Below are 21,239 nucleotides of genomic sequence, written 5' to 3'. Positions count from 1 at the left end.
TTTTTTTATTATCTGCCCTACACTGGAAAATATTCTATAACTATTATTTTTTAAATAAATCGTCAGAAATATACTTTCAAATGGTTAAAGTTCGTAACTCGACAATGCAAGAATAATCGTTCATTTAGTCGACAATGATCGCAAGTGAATTGAATCTTTAATCATTGTGAATGATCTATTTCATTAATCGACTATATGTTCGATCGCATCGCATAATCGATTAATTAATTGAGATGAATTAAATCGTTTATTGATGCAGAATTTTCTTTCAAATTGGCGGCACTGAAATACATTTTCCCATAACCTAATGACATCAAGCTCACGTGTGAACTTCACACTGTGAAGTACTAGCACATGGTACACAAAAACAATTTTGATTATTGATTACAGTAAAGAACGTTCTAAAATGAAGGTAAAAAATTTAAGAGTAAATCCATTCAATCAAGTAAATGATGAAAGTAACGAAGCAGGTCCAAGTACATCGGAAGACAAAAAATCGCAGGTTATTTTGCCATCCGACAGCAACTTTAATCACATAAAATGCAAAGCAGTGCGGTATAAAAAATGTCAAAGGTTATTGAAAGAGAAAATAAAAGCCAAGAAGGAAGCCAAGAAACAGAGGATTCAAGAAGGTGCTCCAAAGCAAGTGCCGCACACTATTGAAAGTTTGAGAGAGAAAGATGAAACTGTCGTCACTGGTGATCTTGATGATGAAGAAAATCAAGAACTCAAAGTTGACTTCGAGCACGATGAATTTGCTGCTTATTATAGACACGATTACGAGCCTAAAGTCTTGATTACTTATTCCGACAATCCGACAAGGAAATCTAGGATTTTTGGTGTTGAATTAACGAGAATAATACCAAATTCAATTTCGTTGTACAGAAACCGCTCTGGAGTCAAGAAAATGGTAAAAAGTGCCATTGCTAGAAATTTCACTGACATTATCGTTATTAACGAAGATCAGTGTAAACCTAGTATCCTTTTTGATATATTTATAAAGTTCAAATAACTCGGATTCGATCGAGGGATTACATCTTATTTTTCTTATCAAATTTCTTAGATGGTATGTTGATTGTTCATTTGCCTGATGGACCAACAGCATATTTTAAACTTAGCAATGTTAAAATAACACCGGAATTAAAACGTAGTCACAAAGAAATTACAAAGCATAGACCGGAAGTTATATTGAACAATTTTACTACTCGTTTGGGTTACACGATCGGTAGAATGTTAGGGGCATTGTTTCACTATGAACCTGAATTTAAAGGAAGAAGAGCAGTAACGTTTCATAATCAGAGAGATTACATATTTTTCAGGCATCATAGGTAAAATTTTAAATTTATCTAACATAACGGTAAAATGAAAATGTAATAACATAAATAACAATACAGGTACCAATTTGATCTGAAAAAAGGAAAAGCTACACTGAGAGAGTTGGGGCCTAGATTTACTCTGAAACTGAAATATTTGCAACATGGAACATTTGACACCAAATATGGAGAATACGAATGGCTTATTCAAGGACGAAGACACGACATGGAAACTAGTAGAAGAAAATTTTTCTTATAAACTTTATTTACTATGGACATTAAACAATAAAGTTTCTATAAGAAATATAAAAATTTCTTTTTATTAAACTCTCGTGAAATATTAACTTATAACAAAAATATCAAAGTCAGTCTAGAATTACCAATATTCATGAGCCCCTTGTTCAATTGTTAGTACACTTTATATGTTTAATAGCTTTAGGCTTAAATTGTTCATAAGGTACGTCTGTCCGTTTTAGGACGTAAACTGCAGCTTGGAGACCACCTATATTTACTCCTAACATTTTCGTTATTCGGTACAAATCTCCAGCTGTTTGTAAGGCCTGCAAAAAGAAAAAGTTCACAGCCTGCAAAAGCAAATAAGTTGATTCATTGCATACCATATTACAGCTACGTCTGTCGTAAGTGAGTAAAACACTTCGACCTGTTGAAAGTTTTAAAATTCGGCCCAATTCTATTAAAAATTGTTTATATAGAATTCTGTTGTCTACAATTCGTCCACTTCTTTTTCCAAATGGCTGTAAGAGTTATTTTCATAATTAAATATAATAAAAATGATATTGTTAGAGGTATGAAAATGTGAAATTTAATTACCATGTCAGTAACAACAATATCGACGTACGAATCTTGAAATGGTAAATGTGATACATTCCAATGTACCAAATCAATTTTACATCCAGTAGCAGATTCATCGATATTAGACTTTGCCCTAACTACAGCTTTTGGATGATTGTCACCACCAATAATGTGACATTGTGAATAAACTAAACCTGCCTAAAATGTTCGATATTAGCATTGTCTATCGCTGGAGTATATGTGTAGACATAGAAATAAATTATATCAGAATTTCTGATACCTCTATTGGAATAGAACCACCACCACACATTGGGTCAATTATTATATCTCCTGGATTAGGTTGAGCTAATCGTAACAAATTATAACACACAGTTGCCCTAAGAGTAGTTGGTCCAAAGCGCGTGATATTTCGGCGATGCTTGGATTCGTGTGTAACACGTAAATATGTTACCAATTCGTCTATTAACAATACAATATACATTTAATTGCTGTAACAGAACAAACATTGCTGTAATTGTATTTCACTTACTATTAATTAATTTACAAACTATTTCTAAATAATAGGTAGACAAATCTACAAGCCAGAGATATTTGTCTTGTAATTCCCCTCCAATAGCTCTGGCAACATCAGCCGATTCAAATGTATGCTTGCCAGTCCTCTCACACGTTACCCTATATCTTAGAACTTCATCATCTTTAGCCTTGGATGGATCTTGACCTCTTTTCTTGCCCTTACACACCGTTGGTAGCGTGAGTATGTTCGAAAGTTTACGATCCTTTTCTACTGCTTTGTATTCCTCTGTGGTTGGATATATTTTCCCTTGGAAACCAGTGACACGTTTCCAAGTATTCAGAGCCTTTTCTAATTTCATATCATTGTGCACAGCATCTTTGAATAGCTGTAAATCAACTTCTTTACTAGTTTCGATGAATTCAAATTTTCTTACATCGGCAATAATAAATATATTATCTATTGATCTCATCTCTTGTACCTGAAATTGCAAATTAAGTAAGACAAAATACGGTAAATCTATTTTTCATCTAGTTTACATATTGTTACATTCTTTCGTTCAAATATTGCGATATCCATAGTTTTAAAATTATTACATAAAAACAATGAAAAAGCATAGTAATACTTGTTCAAATTGAGTCCAGTATATATTAAAAAAGATTTTTCCGCGTTCTTTAACGATCCTAACATTTTTATTTAATTTTTCTTTGCATTCGTCAACTGCTTGCCACTCGAAACCTGAAATTGAAGTGCTGTAGAGGTTACTCTAAGCAAACCACGTGCTCTGGCTTTTAATTAATAAGCTAGCTCGCGAATACCTGTATCCACAGTTGTTGCTACCATAAAAACCTTATCATTAGCTGATGATTCGACAAACAGTTTTTGTAAATCCGATTCGGTGTCTATACTCATTTTGAAACAGCACGATATACAAATAATATTACTTTAAGCTTTACGAACACGGGACTTAATGTCAAACAACTTCCACGTGCCTGTATGGCACAATCGATCGTACTTAATAAGTAAATATGCAACGGTTTAATAAATGTCAAGTATCTTAATTAACGGATTTTCGTTTTATTCGTATTATTCCTAATAGTCCGTATTTTTAATTTAACGCAAATATTAAATATAAAACGAAATGGCGTTGTTGCTATTTATTTGCACACTGATAAATATCTGAGAATGCGGAAAGATGCATGCCGATTTAATTCCCCGAGTGAAAGGCAGTTAAAATTGCATGATCGCCAAGTCGGGTTTTTGTGCAAAATAAAGAACACTTTCTTGGTGTTCATTGTCTCCTGGTATAAAATGTCAATTTTGTTGAATAGTTTACAAAGTATCTAACTTTCGAACAATGTAACAACAAACGATTATCAAATGCATTGTGCAAAGCGATGGGAGGAGGTTGTACGTGTACAACAAACAATATTTTCGATGATAATAAATGTGCAACGAATTTGGTCATAAAATGCAACTGTGTGTGCCATCGTATCGTGGTAGTATGTCGCTGTTGATTGGAATTCGCTGGAAAAATATTCGCTGATAAAAAAGTACTCGGGCTTTCTAACGTAATTATCTACTTATAATTGCAGTTAAAATCTGCAAAGAAACGCAATTGTAATATAAAATAAATTTAATATTTATAGAAATAAAATATCTCTTTCCACTATCAATTACGAGTCATAGCATTTTAATTGTCTGTTAAATCAGAATATATTCGCACGAATGACTGTTAATAATTTAAATAAATGCTTATATAAAAGAGTAATTCCATGGATCGCGATATGTTTTATCTGTTTGCACAAATTGAATAGAAAACAATTAACCGAACTTTAAACAACGTTTAAAAAAATGTAGACAACGCGTTCCACATTTGAAGATATCTCGACGCAATTGCTTTTATCAATATTTATCTCCTATTTGACTTCGAAGCATCGATAGCAGAGCGATTCCTTATCGACGAGAGGGATTTAAATATTCGGTTTTATCGGGCTTACTTACATTCGAAAACGGTTTAATATAAATGAAACGATAGATTTAACGCGGAAAACAATATTGAATAATTAAGCAACCGATAGTTAAGCGGCGAGATATGTCCTTCGAAAATAGTAATGGATATCGTAGCATCTACTTTGAAAACTCGATTTCTGAACACTCCATGAATATTCACAGAAGCATGAGTACTCGATCAGAGTTATCCTTGATTTAATTCATGGTATGAACGTTCTCTGGAAATCGGTTTCCGCATTTCCCGAGCGACTCCGTTAACGCAACATGCCGATTCGTAAAGTTAATCCTTCCGATGGGAACGACAACGTAACCTCAAAATGCAATGTGTATTTGTTTTAAGGTTTTAAAGAAATAAATTTGGTTAAGAATGTCGATGTGATTATGAAAATAAATACCAGAACAAATTTTAGTTTTCAACGATATCGTTTACTTGATCAATTATTACGAGAATATTTGAAAAACCACCACGCCAAAACCCAGTCGTCGTAATGCATGTGATTCACCTAGGTTAAAACGCATTTTTTTATTACGTTTATCATACAGTCGATCGTATCGCCGTTGCACGTCCGATAAACCGAATATCGCGTCTCATCGCGAGGTATCCGTAACTCCATAATCCCAAACGTTCGTCCGGACGTGTCCCCCTAATACGATTATGAAGTTTCAGCGAAAAAACAGCACGACACTCTTCATTTCGTCGATTGAGTTTTCCACGCGAAATAACACTTTTCCGAAGATTAAACGTTGATCGAATTTTTCAATTTTTATTCGGCCGGTGTCAGCCAGGCAATTTTTCCAACGTTAAATTTGGCTCGCTTGTCATGCAGAATTTTGGAGGGAAATGATTTTCTCGAAAAGATCGTGGGTAGATTATTAATTATTTTCTAGTTAATGTAGAACCAGGGCTCCTTAAAGATGGAGAGGGGCACGGGGTCAGTTACCTTTTAAAGATTTCCCATATCCATTTAGAAATAGACAGTGGCTAGCGGTTAATTTCGGCCATCTTTATTCCTGAAGGAAAATCGCGACCTGGATTTGTATGACACTGCCACCTGTTAATAATGCAGCTAATTAATATTCAGATTTTTAAGCATGGTAAATTAATACTTGGAGTCGATATAAATTATTAATATCGATCTCGTTAAATAGAGAAATAATTTGATGTAAAAAAAAAATCAATAAATATATAATAATCGCATCTTATATAATTTCATGGTTAGGTGACAGAAATTGTCCCTGTTTACTGTCCCAATTTATTACGAAACGAAGCTTCGTACGGAAAAATGTCATCCTACAATTTCGATTTATTTTTCAAGATACGCGAGCAGCGTGGATCCTGCACATCCGGTCTGCGCGAGAAGGCTCGTCTATCTGGGACGCACGCAGGTAAATATGCAATTTCCTGTTATTCATAGAAAATCGTCTGATATCCTAGATTAGACCGATCATTAGGTGGTTGCCGGCCACCGGGGGGTGGTTCTGTCGCGGAAGGTGGAAAACTCACGGTGGCGTCTGCATCTCGCCTCGGGTCATTTCAGGTCGAAAGTTCGCCGGAACATGCGTCTCTATACATAGAAACGATTCACCCCCTCTCGATCCGCCACCCTTTCTCTCTTTCTCGCGCATCTTGTCCCGCGGACAGACAGCTGAAGCCAGGAGTGACTGAAATATTCATCGGCACAAGGCGAACCGAGGCGCGACCGAACGTCGATCTGTCATCCCGCTTTGACTGTATAAATATGGACTGCTAGGAGAGCTCCTGCGCGGGAACTGCGGATTCATAACCGTGGAAAAAAATGTTTTCAACATCTCCGATCGGCGCGAGCCGATGCAATTTATTGAAAGCCTTTAACGGGATCCGTGAGATACGAGAAAGTCCCCGCGGATCCCGTTCGAGACGGGATAAACCAGACTTTAGGAAATTGTCTTCCATTCCTTTAATTGGGGGGTTTTTTTTTTACTGACATACTTTTCTCTCTGATATTCGTATGCTACGGTGTGGAGATCAGGCCCCAGTTTGGGCGGACTGAAGACTAGACTGGGTGAATTGTTATTGATGGGATAGTGGTAATAATTGATCCATGGATCCATGCTGCTTCTAGTTCGCTAATTACCTGCTATTTTTGTAACATTGTTCACTAACAATAGGGACTAAATTAAAATATATTTTTCATAGATTTGCAGAAAGTGTGCCATAAACACTTTAGTCAGAGTATGTCATGATACGAGTTCGTTGCAAGATACGTCAGTCAGAGTATTATCAAGGGATTACATTTCCAAGAATTCCTAGGAATGGCAGGTTATCAAGAGTTTCGAGAAACGTAAAGAAAGCGTGCATTTGCAAAGAGCGAAACATTGTATCGTTTGGGCGAAGTAAAATTTTTATTCTCTGTTCTTTATTACCCCGCCTATTTTAGTAATTCTAAAATATGTGTTGAACAGAATATAATCGAAATATGTATTGTTTTCTGTTTCAATGCAAAATTTAGTTCTTTGGGGTGTTCTAATATTCATGGCGTTCCAGCATCTCCCTATCTATTTAATCAACGTTCGTTCTGCTGCTATAAGATTCTCAACTATAGATAATGTACGTTTATAATAGCCGGAGGGTCAAGCGGGCTGTTCTGTATGCGACTTCGATGGTTGTTTGTCGTCCACGCACGACAAACGGGGTGGCAGGAGGGTGGTCGGCTAACTAGACGGCGAATTAAGCCGGCACTCCGAAATGCTTTTAAAATTTAAATAATGCATCGTACCCCGACCCGTCTCGCGCCACCGGAATTTCTCATCGTCTCTCCTCGTCCGCGCTTCCACCTGTCGACCCTCGTTGCCACGACTTTTTGGCAGTTTTTGAGAAACGCCGGCCGTCGGTACCTGTTACCATCGACGCCGGGCCAAACGTCACGACGCTCGTCGTCTAGAGGCGCAGGTCCGACGATCAGGAGTAAACTTCTCGGCCGTGTTCCGCCGCTCGATGCCACTCATAAAATATCGCGCTCGTCCCGGCAGATATAAAAACCGGATTTCCAGCCGGGCCATTTCCGGTAATTAACGTTGAATCTTTTATGAACTATCGTTCTCTGTTTCTTCGCGCGTCGATCGCGCCGGTTTCGTCGGCGCGAAGCCTGATAAACGGTATAGATGGCACGAATGGTAATTATTAATGGTCTATAAAAATACCGGCTGGCACCAACGGGGGCACGGTTCTACGGTTATCAAATATGCAGTTGCAGGATACTTGCGCGATGAAAATGCTGGAGGTCATGGATGATCTAGGCGGTGGAAGTAACAGTGTCAACGGAATGGCGGAGATAAAATAAAATTCCAGATTATGATCAGAGGCGAGATTATATAGGCTCCGAACAATGAAAATGTTGCGGTGTGTGGTATAGATGTTGAACGGACGGTGGGATATAAAAATGGCGAAGCTGGGAATAATAGACAGGTGGATAGAGTGACGCGGCACCATTTGTCTTAAGTGAAATGTGAATTGAGAAAATGGCAAAAATGATGGTTCTATAAAAGTACTATTGGATCTGGAAAATTGGCGGAGGAGAAGATATTAAATATGTAACTGCAATTGCGAGGATGGTAAAAATAGAGCGTTGTGTAGAGCTGTACGTTGGTATTGAAAATAGATTATGATCAGTGGTTTTGGAAAGACAGAAGCCTTTAAAACTAATTGTATTATCTAGTTATAAGAAGCTGTTTTTGAGTATTAAATTTTCTAGTTCCATAGTCTTCTATTTCCACAGTAGTGATCTAGGTTTAATCCAGTAGAGAAACAAAGGTTGTACGGATACTGAAAAAGTAATATAGCCCTATTCTGAATTTTTTACACCACTTCTACTCACTAGATTCACATTCACAATCACTGTGAAATGCCCTATGAATCTTTTAGGCTGCTTCGATAGCCTTTGATCCAAGTTTGAACTCACGAACTAAACACGAACGAATAACAGCGATTACGACATTTTCTAGAGAGCTTTCCGGATACTCGATAGTTTTACAGTTATTTACAGCTATCTTTACACGATTCCTTCCAATTTTTTCTATTACTAAAAATATGCTATCCTGCAAATCTTAATAAAAATCGAGTGGAATCAAATCAAGCTGTCGGAGTTTGTACAGCGAGCCATGTTTCTCATCCTACTAAAACTATTTTAAATTGTATCGTAGCTGAAATGGGACGACATGCAATTCCGATATCATTGATCATTCAAGATTGCATCTGTGGAAAAATGTGGCCATGCACGTTCATTCTATTAAACATTCCATTATTTGTAAAAGTGCGTTGTTTTGTTCACAAAATTGTCCGATAAAAATTTTTTATTATATCGTACCGCAGTAAAGATTGATACAATTGTATTCTTTGCTTTTATCATTCGCGTGCAAAGCAGATAGCAATATAAGATACGCAATATCTCGTAAAGTATAACGTTTTTGATGATCACGCTTTAATTCTTTTATATGAGAAATGATTAAAAGAATCGATGTTCCCAGTTTCTAGAATCATCCTGTTGTTAAAACATAATTTCACAATACTCTTAAGAAGCAATTCAAACATTTACGGTTTCCTGTTTTGAAACGTTCTTCGGAATGTGCATCTATTATTTTCCAAATCTATAATTGGAAAAGGAAAAGAGCAGTATTAATAGGCCCGAGGAACGTAAAACACGAATGTACTAAACACTGTAAAAGATCTTGGTACCCCACAATCAACGGGAAACCGTCAGAAGGTTTCAAAACAGGAAACCGGAAACCTACGGATTGCTTTTTAAGACCACCGCGAAACGATGTATCGTCGAAATTGATTACTTTGCCGAAGTATATTATCCAAAATTCGAAATTTCCAATTACCAATAGCACGGGTTTCGTAGTGTTTGCAGATAGAAATGTACTTGTGTCAACCGAAGAGAGCCAGATGGTATCGAGCAAACATTTCGTGTTTCATTACGTGTAATGGGAAGTCCAGATTTCCGAGACAGTGGTTTCCAAGGAGGAATTGTTAGAATTAATTAACAATTTTCCACCTATGTGAAAGCCATCGTTAAAAAGTAGTCGAGCTTCGTTATTACACGTCGTTGATAAAAGAAAAAAGAAAGAGATACAGTGTTCTCTACAAATTGTCAGTAATTCCATAGCAATTTTATGCTCGAGATAAATGGGTCTGTAAATGTTGAACGCAAATCGGCGCACGAGATAAATGATTGTTTATTATCAGAAATACGGCTATCGATGGGGGTACAATTAAACGTAAGTATCGGTCGATCGATCGTTCGAGCAACAATTAGTCCTTCGCGATTGCAGGGAAGTCAAGTGCGCAATTATAATTTCAAAGGAATAATTTAATTCGACTGAAGACGTTAGGAGGGACCGGTCGAGTATCGCCGATGAAATTCAATAAACTGCAGTATCGTGAAAGGTGGCCCGTCCTTCTGTGGTTGATTTTATTTAAACGCAGCTCCGCAGCGGAACCATCTATCCCGAGCAATTTGTTTTCAACTTAAATACTCGCGGGATCTCCCGTTGGGAATCCTTCCGCGTTTTAATCTGTGCAGGCATTCAATATGGCTTTTCAAAACGAGACTTTACAATCCAAATGCAACTGGAGAACGCTGCTTCTCGCAATAGCAGTAAAACTAAAATGTTAGTTTCAGTAACGATAATAATAGTAGTAGTATTCGCTACTTTACAAATGTTAAAATACTTGTAGCAACAATAGTGAAACGTCGTCGTACAATAATACAATTCCTATTGTAAATCACATTCCTAGCCATAACATTTTTTATCGTACACGTTTTAATGATTCACTGCTACTTTTGTTCCTCGATAATTCACAACTGTCCGACGTCGAAGAATATAATCTCAGACGTAGCTGGTCTTCAGTAACAGGTGCTTTCAGCAGGCACAGTTGAGGCTCTGCCCTTTCGTGATTATGATTATTGCCCGAAAGCCAGTATCTCAATCAAGGCTTTCTGAGCAACAATCAAAAGCATAAAGAGCGTTTCCGACGGATTTCCTGGAGGCGAGGTATCCACCGAGCGCTGAAACAGAGAAAGCCACGATTACTATTTTTTTAAAATTAACATTCCATTAAACGGGCGCCACGAGGGCCGAGCAACGATTTATCGTGACGCTGGAAAATATTTAAAATTACATCGGTATCCGGCGTCGACGTTGTAACGAAAGCAATTTTATTTTAATGGGAATTCCTATACGGAAGGCAGAGAAAAGAATCGCGGAGGCCTGAAACGAAGGAAATCGGAACTACCTTGCGCGCTCGTCAATCTTCTTGGGAACATGATTGAGATGAATGGCTCGTCGAGGCTATCGGATCATAATTTTATTATATCGCGGATATCGAACATATGTTGTGGAAACGACCTACAGCGAGAGTTTCCTCGCGTTACACACGAAAGCGAAACACCAGACAATGTTAAAACAATTTAAATTCCTTCGGTACCTCTTAACTCGTGGTACCAATTTTAATCGAGACGATCTTTTATTAATTCCCACAATCTGATATAATGTTTACTGGCTATCCAATAAAAAGTGATAGCACAGAACCGAGGAGGGCTCTTCATTGCCGATGGGGGTTGCTACTTTAAATCAAACCGACGCGAATTTGAAGCCCGGCGCGCGAAAGTTTGAAACCATTCAAGATGAATTGTAAAACCGTGGTTTACTTTAGTAAAGAGACAATCCTTTGGCTTATGTTAGTCACAAAATCTATAGAATATTAAACCTATGAAAAACGAAAGACTGGTGTCACCACTGCCACCCACACGAAGTTACGATCTACCACTACCAGTGTCTACGGATCGCCTATCTACAGCATCGTCGTGCAATCTCTCCTCGAACTACACAAAACGTTACGATCTACGGGAACGATAAATAGAGAGAACAAAGGAAACCAACTGAACTCTCTGATCGCTGCGAAATAAACCAAACACGCTGCTTGGTAACCGCACGTCACGAATGCTACGAGTCGGATGAGAAGGTTTACCAAGGTCCAGCCGAGCAAGGAGCGCCTCGTGACTGAGTGAACCGGAAGCGGAAGCGTAGGACCACGACCGCCAACGGCCCGGAGTCGAATGACGTAACCTCGAAGTCGACGGAAGGGTTGCAGGTGCGAAAGGGGTAGGGGTTGCACGCTGACGAAACGTGGTGGGGGTTCGTTTCGATTCTGCGCGTTGGGGATCGCGGAGCAGGGGTGGTGAGGGACGAGGTGGAACGGGCGAGGAGAGTGGGGGAAGGCGGTTGTTCGAAATCGCGACGACCCATCCGATGCTCGACGTCCATTAGATATTCTCGATCTTTGTAATTTGACAATTAGCCGACGGCAGAGGTGGAGCACCGTCAGTCAAACCGTTGATGCAGCGATGGGGTCGATGCACCGGGTGGATGATTTATTTTATTAATTAGGCGACAGCGTCACTTCCGCGGATACCTGCCAGGCAGAACCAGACTGAATTCCGGCATCCTTGCGGCACTCGGATACGTTAGGAGCATTGATTCCATTATCCCGTGTGCTCGCTTCCGTCAAGCTTTCATATTCACCGTCGTCGTGAAACGTTACCTTTTTTTAAGGGGTTTTATTATTCTTGGATATGCTCGCCGGTACGGACGGGAAATTGAATCAATTATGCGGCACTTCCAAGGAAAATTTCGGACTATTTATCGAGTCTATCGTATCCTTGAACGTTTGATTGAGCTAGTCAAAGAGTTTGCGACTATCATAAAGACATCAATGAACAATGGGAATGTTGTGACAATATATTTGCTACGTTAATACCTTAGGATTCCAATCTGTATGAACCCGATGGGGGATAAGCAATTCATATAATTGGATAGGTTCATAATAGGAGTCTACTGATTATCCTCATTACTTCTAACTTTTCATTCAAATGGCTGGAGTTTACGTTCCAATAAGTGGGTTTAATCGTATTTAGCTTGTTCTTCGAATTATAGTAATATTTCAATCTTTATGAACTCGGGTACGACTTGCGAGGGCAGTAATCCGATAAAGCTTGTCGAGTAAATCCTCTGTTTGGTTGAAGATTAAACGTAACAATTATAAATATTTGTTACACGAGGTATTAGTAGAGTATATGTAGCAAAAGCAGTATTCGATTCTATCATTCTACAAGATTATTCTCCGATCGAAGATGATACGATCGGAGATACTGTCTGACACAGGGTTGCAAATTGAATTATAACAGCCATCGCTCCCGATTATCGGAAGAGAAAATATACCTTCTACCGATAGCTCTAATAGGAATGCAAGCAACACCTGGGCTGCATAACTCATTTTTGGAATATGGCTGACTGGTAGCGAAGGTACGTTTGCATTATGCAGGATCTACCAAGATCGCGTCGTCGATAAGGTTAAACCCGTTACGAGGAACCGCGGCATCAAAATTTCAAGCAGAATCGAGTTAATTTGGCGAAGGGTTAAGTCACTTTCTGGAATAGCTGAAATACCTTCTGAAATCTCAGAAAGCGCTTGGTGACATCATTACCGAAGACACACAAAATACATCAATGACATTAGTCGGGTTAATAAATTTATGTTTTAAGATATTTACCAAATAGAAATAGAAATTTAAGCGAGCGACTATTCTCAATCGCGTGAATAATTGTGTCGCTAAATGTCACGCGACGATTGGAGAATTGACCATCGACGATCACCTTGACGCGAACACATCTTATAAATGAATCATACAATCGTCCAAAGATAGTTCACAGGGATTTAAAAATACAAGGTGTTTTGGAAAGATAGCTTCGATTGTTCGAGGCTCGTACAGCTCACCCAAATAAGTAGAAAAGTCTTCAGAAACATATAGAGATACGAGGAATCATGGTGATGGAATTCGTCACACACGCTATCAGAATTTTTATAAAGCAAACTACGATTAGTTCTATTAACGATATATCTTCTTAGGAAAATAAACATTACCAAGAATGTGGACGATCGAGCAGATTGCGCATTTTCTTTAAAGCCAGGAGATAAGATTCGCCTCGAAACGGGAAGAAATTACACAGAACACCTGTTATGGATCTAACACTGAATGCCTTTCGTATTTCGATCAGTATTAGTTTTAGAAGATACAGCGAAATCTCGATAGCTGCAGGAACAACTGGGGTAAATATTTTTCCAAATATCGAGATACGTGCAGTCATCGAAGTGCAATCGATCAAACAAGAAGCTTCGCTAAAGAGCAATGTTTGTTTCGTCCTGGATCTGCCAGTAAACTCATCAGGTATCGAGCAGATCATGCTTCGGACGTGACGCTATTAATCATTCGAACAGTCTCCAATTATTTCGTACTTTATTAAGCACATAATTAGTTCGAACAAATTGCACAAACGATTAATATCGTCGAGTCATAGATAGGATCTGCTAGACAGCAAATTTTTTCGATGAGGCCAACCAGCAGATCATCCTTTGGTACTAGCGATCGAGCGGTTATACCTGCTATTGATATACCGGGTATATCAATTGTATAGGGTATACCACCCTTGTTAGGCCTTAGACAAGTATTAACGGTTACCCTTTACAATAAATATCGTTCCTAACAGAGCAATGGGCCCCATTTATAGTCGAAAACGTTCAAATTACCACCGTTGAATGTAAACCACGAGAAGAGGCGGTGAGTACTAATTAACCCTGATGGTTCTGGTAGAATATTTATCCATTAACCTAATTCCAGCCCACTCTAGATGGGAGAATATACTCATCACTTTCTCATGGTTTCCAACGAACAGCTTGAATATTTTTAATGATGAGTTCTATTGGCAAAGAGGATGTCCATGGATCGTACTAGGAAAAATGTTTATTGTAAAATTTTACCCTTAACTCTTGTCTGAGGCCTCACAACGGTCGCATACCCCACACAACAATGGCAGGTATAGCCATCTGGACGTTAGTACTGCACGATTGAGTCGGTGTAAGTCGACATAGCATTCATTTTTTTTTAATTCAAAAGGTTAAGGTAAATATAGAGAATACGTTCCGTGTAGATAAAAAGCGACGACCTTGAAACGTCCCTGGCCCTTCCATACAGAATAAAAAAAAATATTGCCTCATAATGCTTCCCTCCCCCCTCCCTCCATGAAATTAAAACAGCTTTTGCCGTGCGCGTTCTTTTCTGTCCCTAAAAATAAACGAGTTATCCAGATGACTTGTCTCAAATGCCTCGTCTTGCAAATCGGGTCGATAAACTACGGACCGCGGGTTATAACTGGCTTACCATGTATTATTCTACGATCTGCGAGGTAGGAATGATTATTAATTCAATTTCGTGGCAAGATTCGCGAGAATATCGTACCGAAAATCATAATTCGGAGATCGAACGAAATATAGCTCGATCCTATGGTTGCATATTTAAATGAAAAGTGTAATATGTAATATGTGTTCTTTTTATGAATTGTGGGGCCCGTTTAAATGAAAGGTTTGCTGACCCCTGTTAGATGATTATGGACGAGGACAGCGGAGATAAGTCGTGTCACGTTTATCCCCGTTCGAACGGGAACATGTAAATCCCAGCGGCAGCCATGACACGTCGTCGTTACAGTATTGTTCTAGGAAAAAGAAGAGGAAGAACGCTGGAAGAGAAGTGCATTGCCCCGCGATTCATGGCCGCCGGTCGGTCCAGGATCGTTCCGAGGGAATCGGCTCAGGGCTGTGCACGGTCAGAGGATCGATTCCGACGCAAGGTCATCCGACGAAGAGCATGAGTAATCCAGCCAGCCTGGTCAACGACATGTTATGCAACTCGGCTGTAATAATCCCTTTGGTGTCGATTCTCCGGCGTCTCTTCCTTTCTCTTTGCGTGGTGCGGCTGGATATCCTGTGTTGCGTGAATCTCCTCCTTCGAGGATCGTTTTGTCGGTCGGAATAAGAATTATTTCAAAGAATATACCGGGCCAAAAAAAAAAATTTCGAGACCACCTTACTCTTTATCGTGCAAGGTTTCCCAACGAGAACGATGGAACTTCGAATCGAAACAAGATGGAGACTGATGCTCGTTTATTTTAAATACAATGTAAACCATAGAAATAGAAAAATTAAAGATTCCACCGATTTGGTATCGTGGATTTTCATCGATCGAGACCAGGTTCCATAGTTACACAGGAAATGGATTATCGGTCGTATCGCGGTTGAAAGAGACTTAGAAATAATGCTCCGCTCCCCGTGGATCGGTCCGTTCTACTTTTTAGAGACACGTAATCCGATGTGTGTCGTGCTTTTAGCCGTGTCCCCGCGATGGAGAACCGGGGGTTTTTTTCTTTGCCCTCGAAATTCCCGAATCCCGCCCGTCGACTACGTACGCTGAGAATCGAGCACGTGCTGTTCCTACTCGTGGAGGAAAGAGTCCTCGAGAGGTGAATGAGAGAAAAAAAAAAATGAAGAGGTAACGAGAAAAAGAGGGACAGATACGCGCACGAGAGAAAGAGGGTAATATTCACGAGCCCGCTCCAGGCAAATCTGCACCATCGAGAGCATCGTCGACGATTGGGAGAGGCCTGATAGAATTGGGATCCTTGAACAAATACCTCGAGTTTCGAACGAATTCGCTGTCAAACCGTGCTTAATAGAATCGAAAATTCTCCCCCCTGCGTTCCTTGCGCGCTCGTTTTACCTCCCAAATCATATTGCTACGAGCGATCTTGATTTTCAATTCCTTCGAAGATATAACTGTGTGCTCTTCCAAGAAAATGATTGTTTTATTTGCGCAAACTTTTTGATAACACGCTCGAACTCTGTCGATTATTATTCTATGGTACAGCAGAGTTTCGATTATCCGGACTGTCCGAATAACATCCATATGCGTAGAAGCGTAGAAATTTTATATATTTTCTTTTTTATTAATAAATTGTATTACTGCATTGCCCATGGTTGTGTTAATTAAAAATGAAAACCAATTTTAAAGAAAAATCAGGCAGAATATTTTCGGCAAAATTGAAAAATTTCAAATCGTTCTAAAAAAATTATTTTTGGTTGTGGGGGTAAATTACAATCATTTTTGGTGAATAGACATACCCCCGAAATCCTGCGTCTTTCCGAGAAAAAAATTCTAGTAGGTGCCTAAATTTTTCGACGAAAAAAAAATTTGTAATTGTTTTGGAAAAATTATTACTACCTAGAGGGGTCAATTGCAATCAATTTTCGTCATTACACATACCCCCGAAATCCTATCTACTTTCGAGAAAAAAATTCTAGTAGGTGCCTAAATTTTTCGGCGAAAAAAAAAATTTCAAATCGTTCTAAAAAAATTATTTTCGGCTCCGGGGGTTAAATACAATCATTTTTTATCAACAGGCATACCCCAGAAATCCTACTCATTTTCGAGAAAAAAATTCGACAAGGTGTGAAATTTTTCGACGAAATTGAAAAGTTTTAAATCGTTTTGGAAAAATTATTTTTGGTTGTGGGGGTCAATTACAATCACTTTTGGTCAATAGACATACCCCCGAAATCCCACGCACTTTCGAGAAAAAAATTCATTACTAAAAATATAATGTGAGGCCAGAAATGCTTCCCTGAAAGTTTGAAAAATCATAACTTCTGAACGAATTGAAGGATTTTAATGTTTCAAAATGCAAACGACGCGTATTTCGTTGAAGAATATATAGAAATTCCAATAATATTGAGAAACCCCCATAAAAATGGTCCAATTCCTCGTTTTCAAGACTTCATATGTAGGTATAGTCCAATTATCCGGTATATTTGATTGCCCTGTTCCCGTATATGCCGGATAATCGGTATTTCACTGCAATTTGATTCGTATTCTAACAACGAAGGGACGAAAGAACCGAAAGGATCGTTTCGTAGGCACGCCAAAAGGTCAGCGTCCATAATCAGTGTCAAAATATCTTGCTTCATCAATTCCTACGGCACCAAAACGGCGTTGCGTGCGAGGAAACAGTACCAGTCCGGCCGCAGACGCGGATCAAAAACACCCATGAAGTCCGTCGGCCGTGATTTCGCTGCCAGGCTATTCCTTTTTCATCGAGTTAGCGCGCGTACGATTGTGAATAGACGGCTGACAGTGACAGATTTGTTCTCCTCTCTAAGCGGCTTAGAGATCGAGTTCCTGGTTCCCTACAGTTCCATCATTATCGAATGCCCTTAATTGCTGACAGTCGCGTTGCTACGACGGCGATGCTAGGATCGGTATACACGGCGATGCAGAAAGAGGCACGAGTTCGGAGCGAGACCATCGAGAGAAAGGAAGAGACCATAGGTGGCTTTGAACTTGGAATCGCTGTTGAGAAGCAAATCATGTTCGCTGGAGAGTCCTCAAACGTGTACCGCGTGCTTTGGAATCTACAGGGTAGTCCCATTTACAACGCTCGCGTTAGCAAAATCACGAAGGCAACTTTATTCTACAGCCTCGAGACGAGTGGTCTTTGAATTTCTCCGATCTGAAAACCGTGGAACACCCTGTACAAGATGTTTCTATCTCTTGATTAATAGTCTACGGGCAATTTTTCGATTCCAGACACAATGGAGTCCTCACAACTCTTTGCAGCACAGTTTAGAACAGGTGTTGGTACACTAGAGCCCACGGGCTGCATCTGGCTCTCAATTTATTATCGTCGATCATTCATATATTGTAATTCATTCATCCACATGGACAAATTATAACAGCAGCTCTGGAACGCCTCGCGTGCCACGAGTTCTCAAAGCATTCACTTGATTCTTTAACTACCTTCCAATAAGAGCGAACTTTCAATTGTCGTGGGTCGCCATATTTGTTATTCGCTGGCTCGAGTCACGCGCCATTTGTATTCAGTAGCGCTTTATAAGTCACCATGGAGGGACAGATACCGAACGCGTTGAAATTATTAAAGTTTGAAGCCACTGACCATCGTGGGTATCTCGACCGACGAAACAAAACGTCAGATTATGCTTCGATCGGAAGTTTCATCGTTCTTATCGGGGAAAAATCCGTTATTTCTAACAGCCAATTATCCAACGAGTAAGCGTCCCCTCAAAACAGGTATCCTGACATACGTTTCTCTAGGCAAACACTCCGTCCACCCTCATAATGCTGAAAGCCTAGGCGCGGAACGTCGAAAGCCAGCGTGAAGTCCGGGGAACCGTAAAGTGGCCAATTTTAAAACTTAATTAAACTTCTCCCGGGCATCGACGATCTTATTTCCACGGGAAGAAATGTCGCGTCATTATCCGTGGGCAGGGAAAACCCCGGGAGCGAGATAATGCGCGTGCAGAGAGGGGGAGCAAAAAATGAACGAGGGGTCCGTTGAGGCCCCGTGAGCCCGGGGACCGTGGAACATTAGAGCGCTATTACGAGGAACCGCGAGAAAGGCGCTACAAGGCTTGCACGGAGGGTGATGCGGCAGAAAACAAGCGAGGACGGGTTCTATTATCCAGTCCAGAAAAGAAAAAGGGGGGGGAAAAAAAGGGAGATCCTCGGCGGGCACGGATGCCTCTAGGAAAGGCCTGAATCCTGAATCGGATTCGTGGAGATCCGCGGTACGCGGCGCGGCAAGAAATCGAACTGTTCGATCGTGAGAGTGGAACGGCGGAAACGGGCGCAAACAATCAGGCCCCGATCTCGCCTGGGCAAAGAAAAATCCCGGCCAATGTCACGGTGCTCCCCGTTGCGAGCTCGCCGAGACGAAACGCGGAATTATTACTCCTTAAAGGGGGAATCGCGGTTCGTAACGCTGAAAATTACGAAAGTTTCGAGAATTCTTTTTAACTACGGACTTTTCCTTCGGCGTTAACGGGCACCCTGGTTTCTGCTCGGTCGAATCTAGCATATGGCAACGATTTTGCTTACACGCTTTCCCTTCAATTATATTGCAACCTTTTTACTATGTACGGAGACTCGAGTGGAAAGTAACGATCGAGGACGAAATCATCTTGCAAGCTAGTGTTCGTTTGTAATGTAGAGAATGTCTCGTGCTTGGACGAAGATACAGTAATTAAGAAACAAATGTAGAATGAGGATTCCGTCACTGAACCTAGGTATGGAAGCTAACGATCTCGATCCTGATCGCGAATAGAGCAACGTCGAAGCGTTGGACAGGAGGGCAAACCTGGAAGTTCAGGCTGGTATCGATTTCACGGAGTAACCTGGATTCGTCGCGTAGCCAGGACTCCGGCCTGTTTAACTTCCCTTTTGTTTCGTAACAAATCAAAAGTAATTGAAGGAAAGATGAGAACGCAACTATGACTCGTAGCGAACATCGGCGCTGCACGTAACGAAATAACAAGCTCTTTGTCTCTCCCTTTCTTGCCAGAGAGTGTAACGAAGCAAGGATTTTCGACGGGGACCATATGGATCCTAGAGGCCCACTCTGTGTCTTTTGGGGGACCACGAATGGAAGCTCAACGAAGAATAGAAAGTCGCAACTTTTAGTCTGGTCCACGATAAACGTTACCAAAAGATTACACTCTAAATTAACCCTTTGATAGATCATATTCATCTTAATATCTGCTTAAAAACCTATTTCTGAAGGACAATGCCTAAGCACTGAAACAATCATACGTAAAGCTTTGATGGTCGCTTATGACCAAAGGTGTTAATACGATCACTGGATTAAAATATTGCAAGAACCTAGAAATCTGGTAGCTAAGGGGACGTTGTCTCTTCGTTTCTTCCTTTCTTCTGTAATAATGCCAGTGAAGAGGGTCGTTCGTTAATTGGAATACAAATTCATCATCTTTTCGTTTGACTGGGTACTGGGCTCGTTTCTTGAGAAATTCGCGCCTGGCTGGCCACACGTTTTCTTACCTTGTCGTGATGGCACAATTACTAGCTGCGTCGTTCGTTACCAATAAGCGATAAAGGAGAAAAATAACTGAGGCGTTCGCGTCTCCGCAACTAAAAACATCTGCGCCTGTTTCTTCTTCCGCGCGACTGACTCTCGCCCACTTTTCACCGAGCATTCTAAACAGTTTTCTTCTTACGTTTTAATTACAGCTGATTTTGCACGCGCTACATATAGCCTTCGTGTACAAATGATTCTCAAATAACGTTTATATTTAAATATCTGTTTGCAATTTTTGACAAATTTGTGCGTGATCGTGCTTATGAGAAATTTGCAAAGAATCACGTGGCTTTGCAATGCATTTGCAAAAGGTTTCTCATCCCAGGGTTAACGGGTTTCAACAAAATGCTTTGATGCATGTTTCGGGTGCCATTGTAGAACCGGACGAAGCTGTGAAGCAGTGGGCGAGAGGAATCGCGGAGAATGAAGTAAAAGATCAAAGTTTTTGGTATAACAACGAGAGTAACAAAGTGGGGAACTAGAAAACGTATGTATATTTTCAGAGAATCGATCGTTCTACAAAACACAATAAATATCTAAGCGAGGGAGTTCATTTCCATTAAAAAATGATAAGAATTCGCGGCGTCTGCGTTCGCCTGGATGTTCATTTTTATCCCCGTGCATTCCATCAGCTAATTAAAACTTTACTTATGATTTCGATACACCCTGTAAATCTCCCCGACGCATACCTCTCTCCATTTTATTCCCGTCAATTGCAAATCATACACGCGAGCGTTTTATTCGCCAAAACACTTAGCGCAGTCTGATATATAGGC

General features: G+C 40.0%; 2 protein-coding genes across 2 annotated transcripts; one reads left to right on the top strand and one right to left on the bottom strand.

Annotated features, from left to right (window-relative positions):
• Positions 1-326: 326 nt before the first annotated feature.
• LOC122397747 (probable ribosome production factor 1) lies at positions 327-1,598 on the top strand. The gene is made up of 3 exons (XM_043397115.1): positions 327-977; positions 1,064-1,328; positions 1,395-1,598. The coding sequence occupies exons 1-3, from the start codon at positions 407-409 to the stop codon at positions 1,570-1,572; spliced, it is 1,014 nt and encodes a 337-aa protein (XP_043253050.1). The 5' UTR covers positions 327-406; the 3' UTR covers positions 1,573-1,598.
• LOC122397746 (THUMP domain-containing protein 3-like) lies at positions 1,597-3,581 on the bottom strand. Its single transcript, XM_043397114.1, has 7 exons — positions 3,456-3,581; positions 3,263-3,375; positions 2,656-3,118; positions 2,407-2,585; positions 2,145-2,324; positions 1,931-2,068; positions 1,597-1,873 (listed from the first exon to the last, which is right to left on the bottom strand). Exons 1-7 carry the CDS (start codon positions 3,547-3,549, stop codon positions 1,715-1,717), a joined length of 1,326 nt encoding a protein of 441 aa, XP_043253049.1. The 5' UTR covers positions 3,550-3,581; the 3' UTR covers positions 1,597-1,714.
• Positions 3,582-21,239: the final 17,658 nt, after the last annotated feature.

This window comes from Colletes gigas, unplaced genomic scaffold (genome assembly GCF_013123115.1).
Source record: "Colletes gigas isolate AHSC1104 unplaced genomic scaffold, ASM1312311v1 Colletes_gigas_Sc00010, whole genome shotgun sequence".
Taxonomy (NCBI): domain Eukaryota; kingdom Metazoa; phylum Arthropoda; class Insecta; order Hymenoptera; family Colletidae; genus Colletes; species Colletes gigas.
Note: the sequence above shows the minus strand (reverse complement) of the source record. Positions and strands in the feature narration are given on the sequence as shown.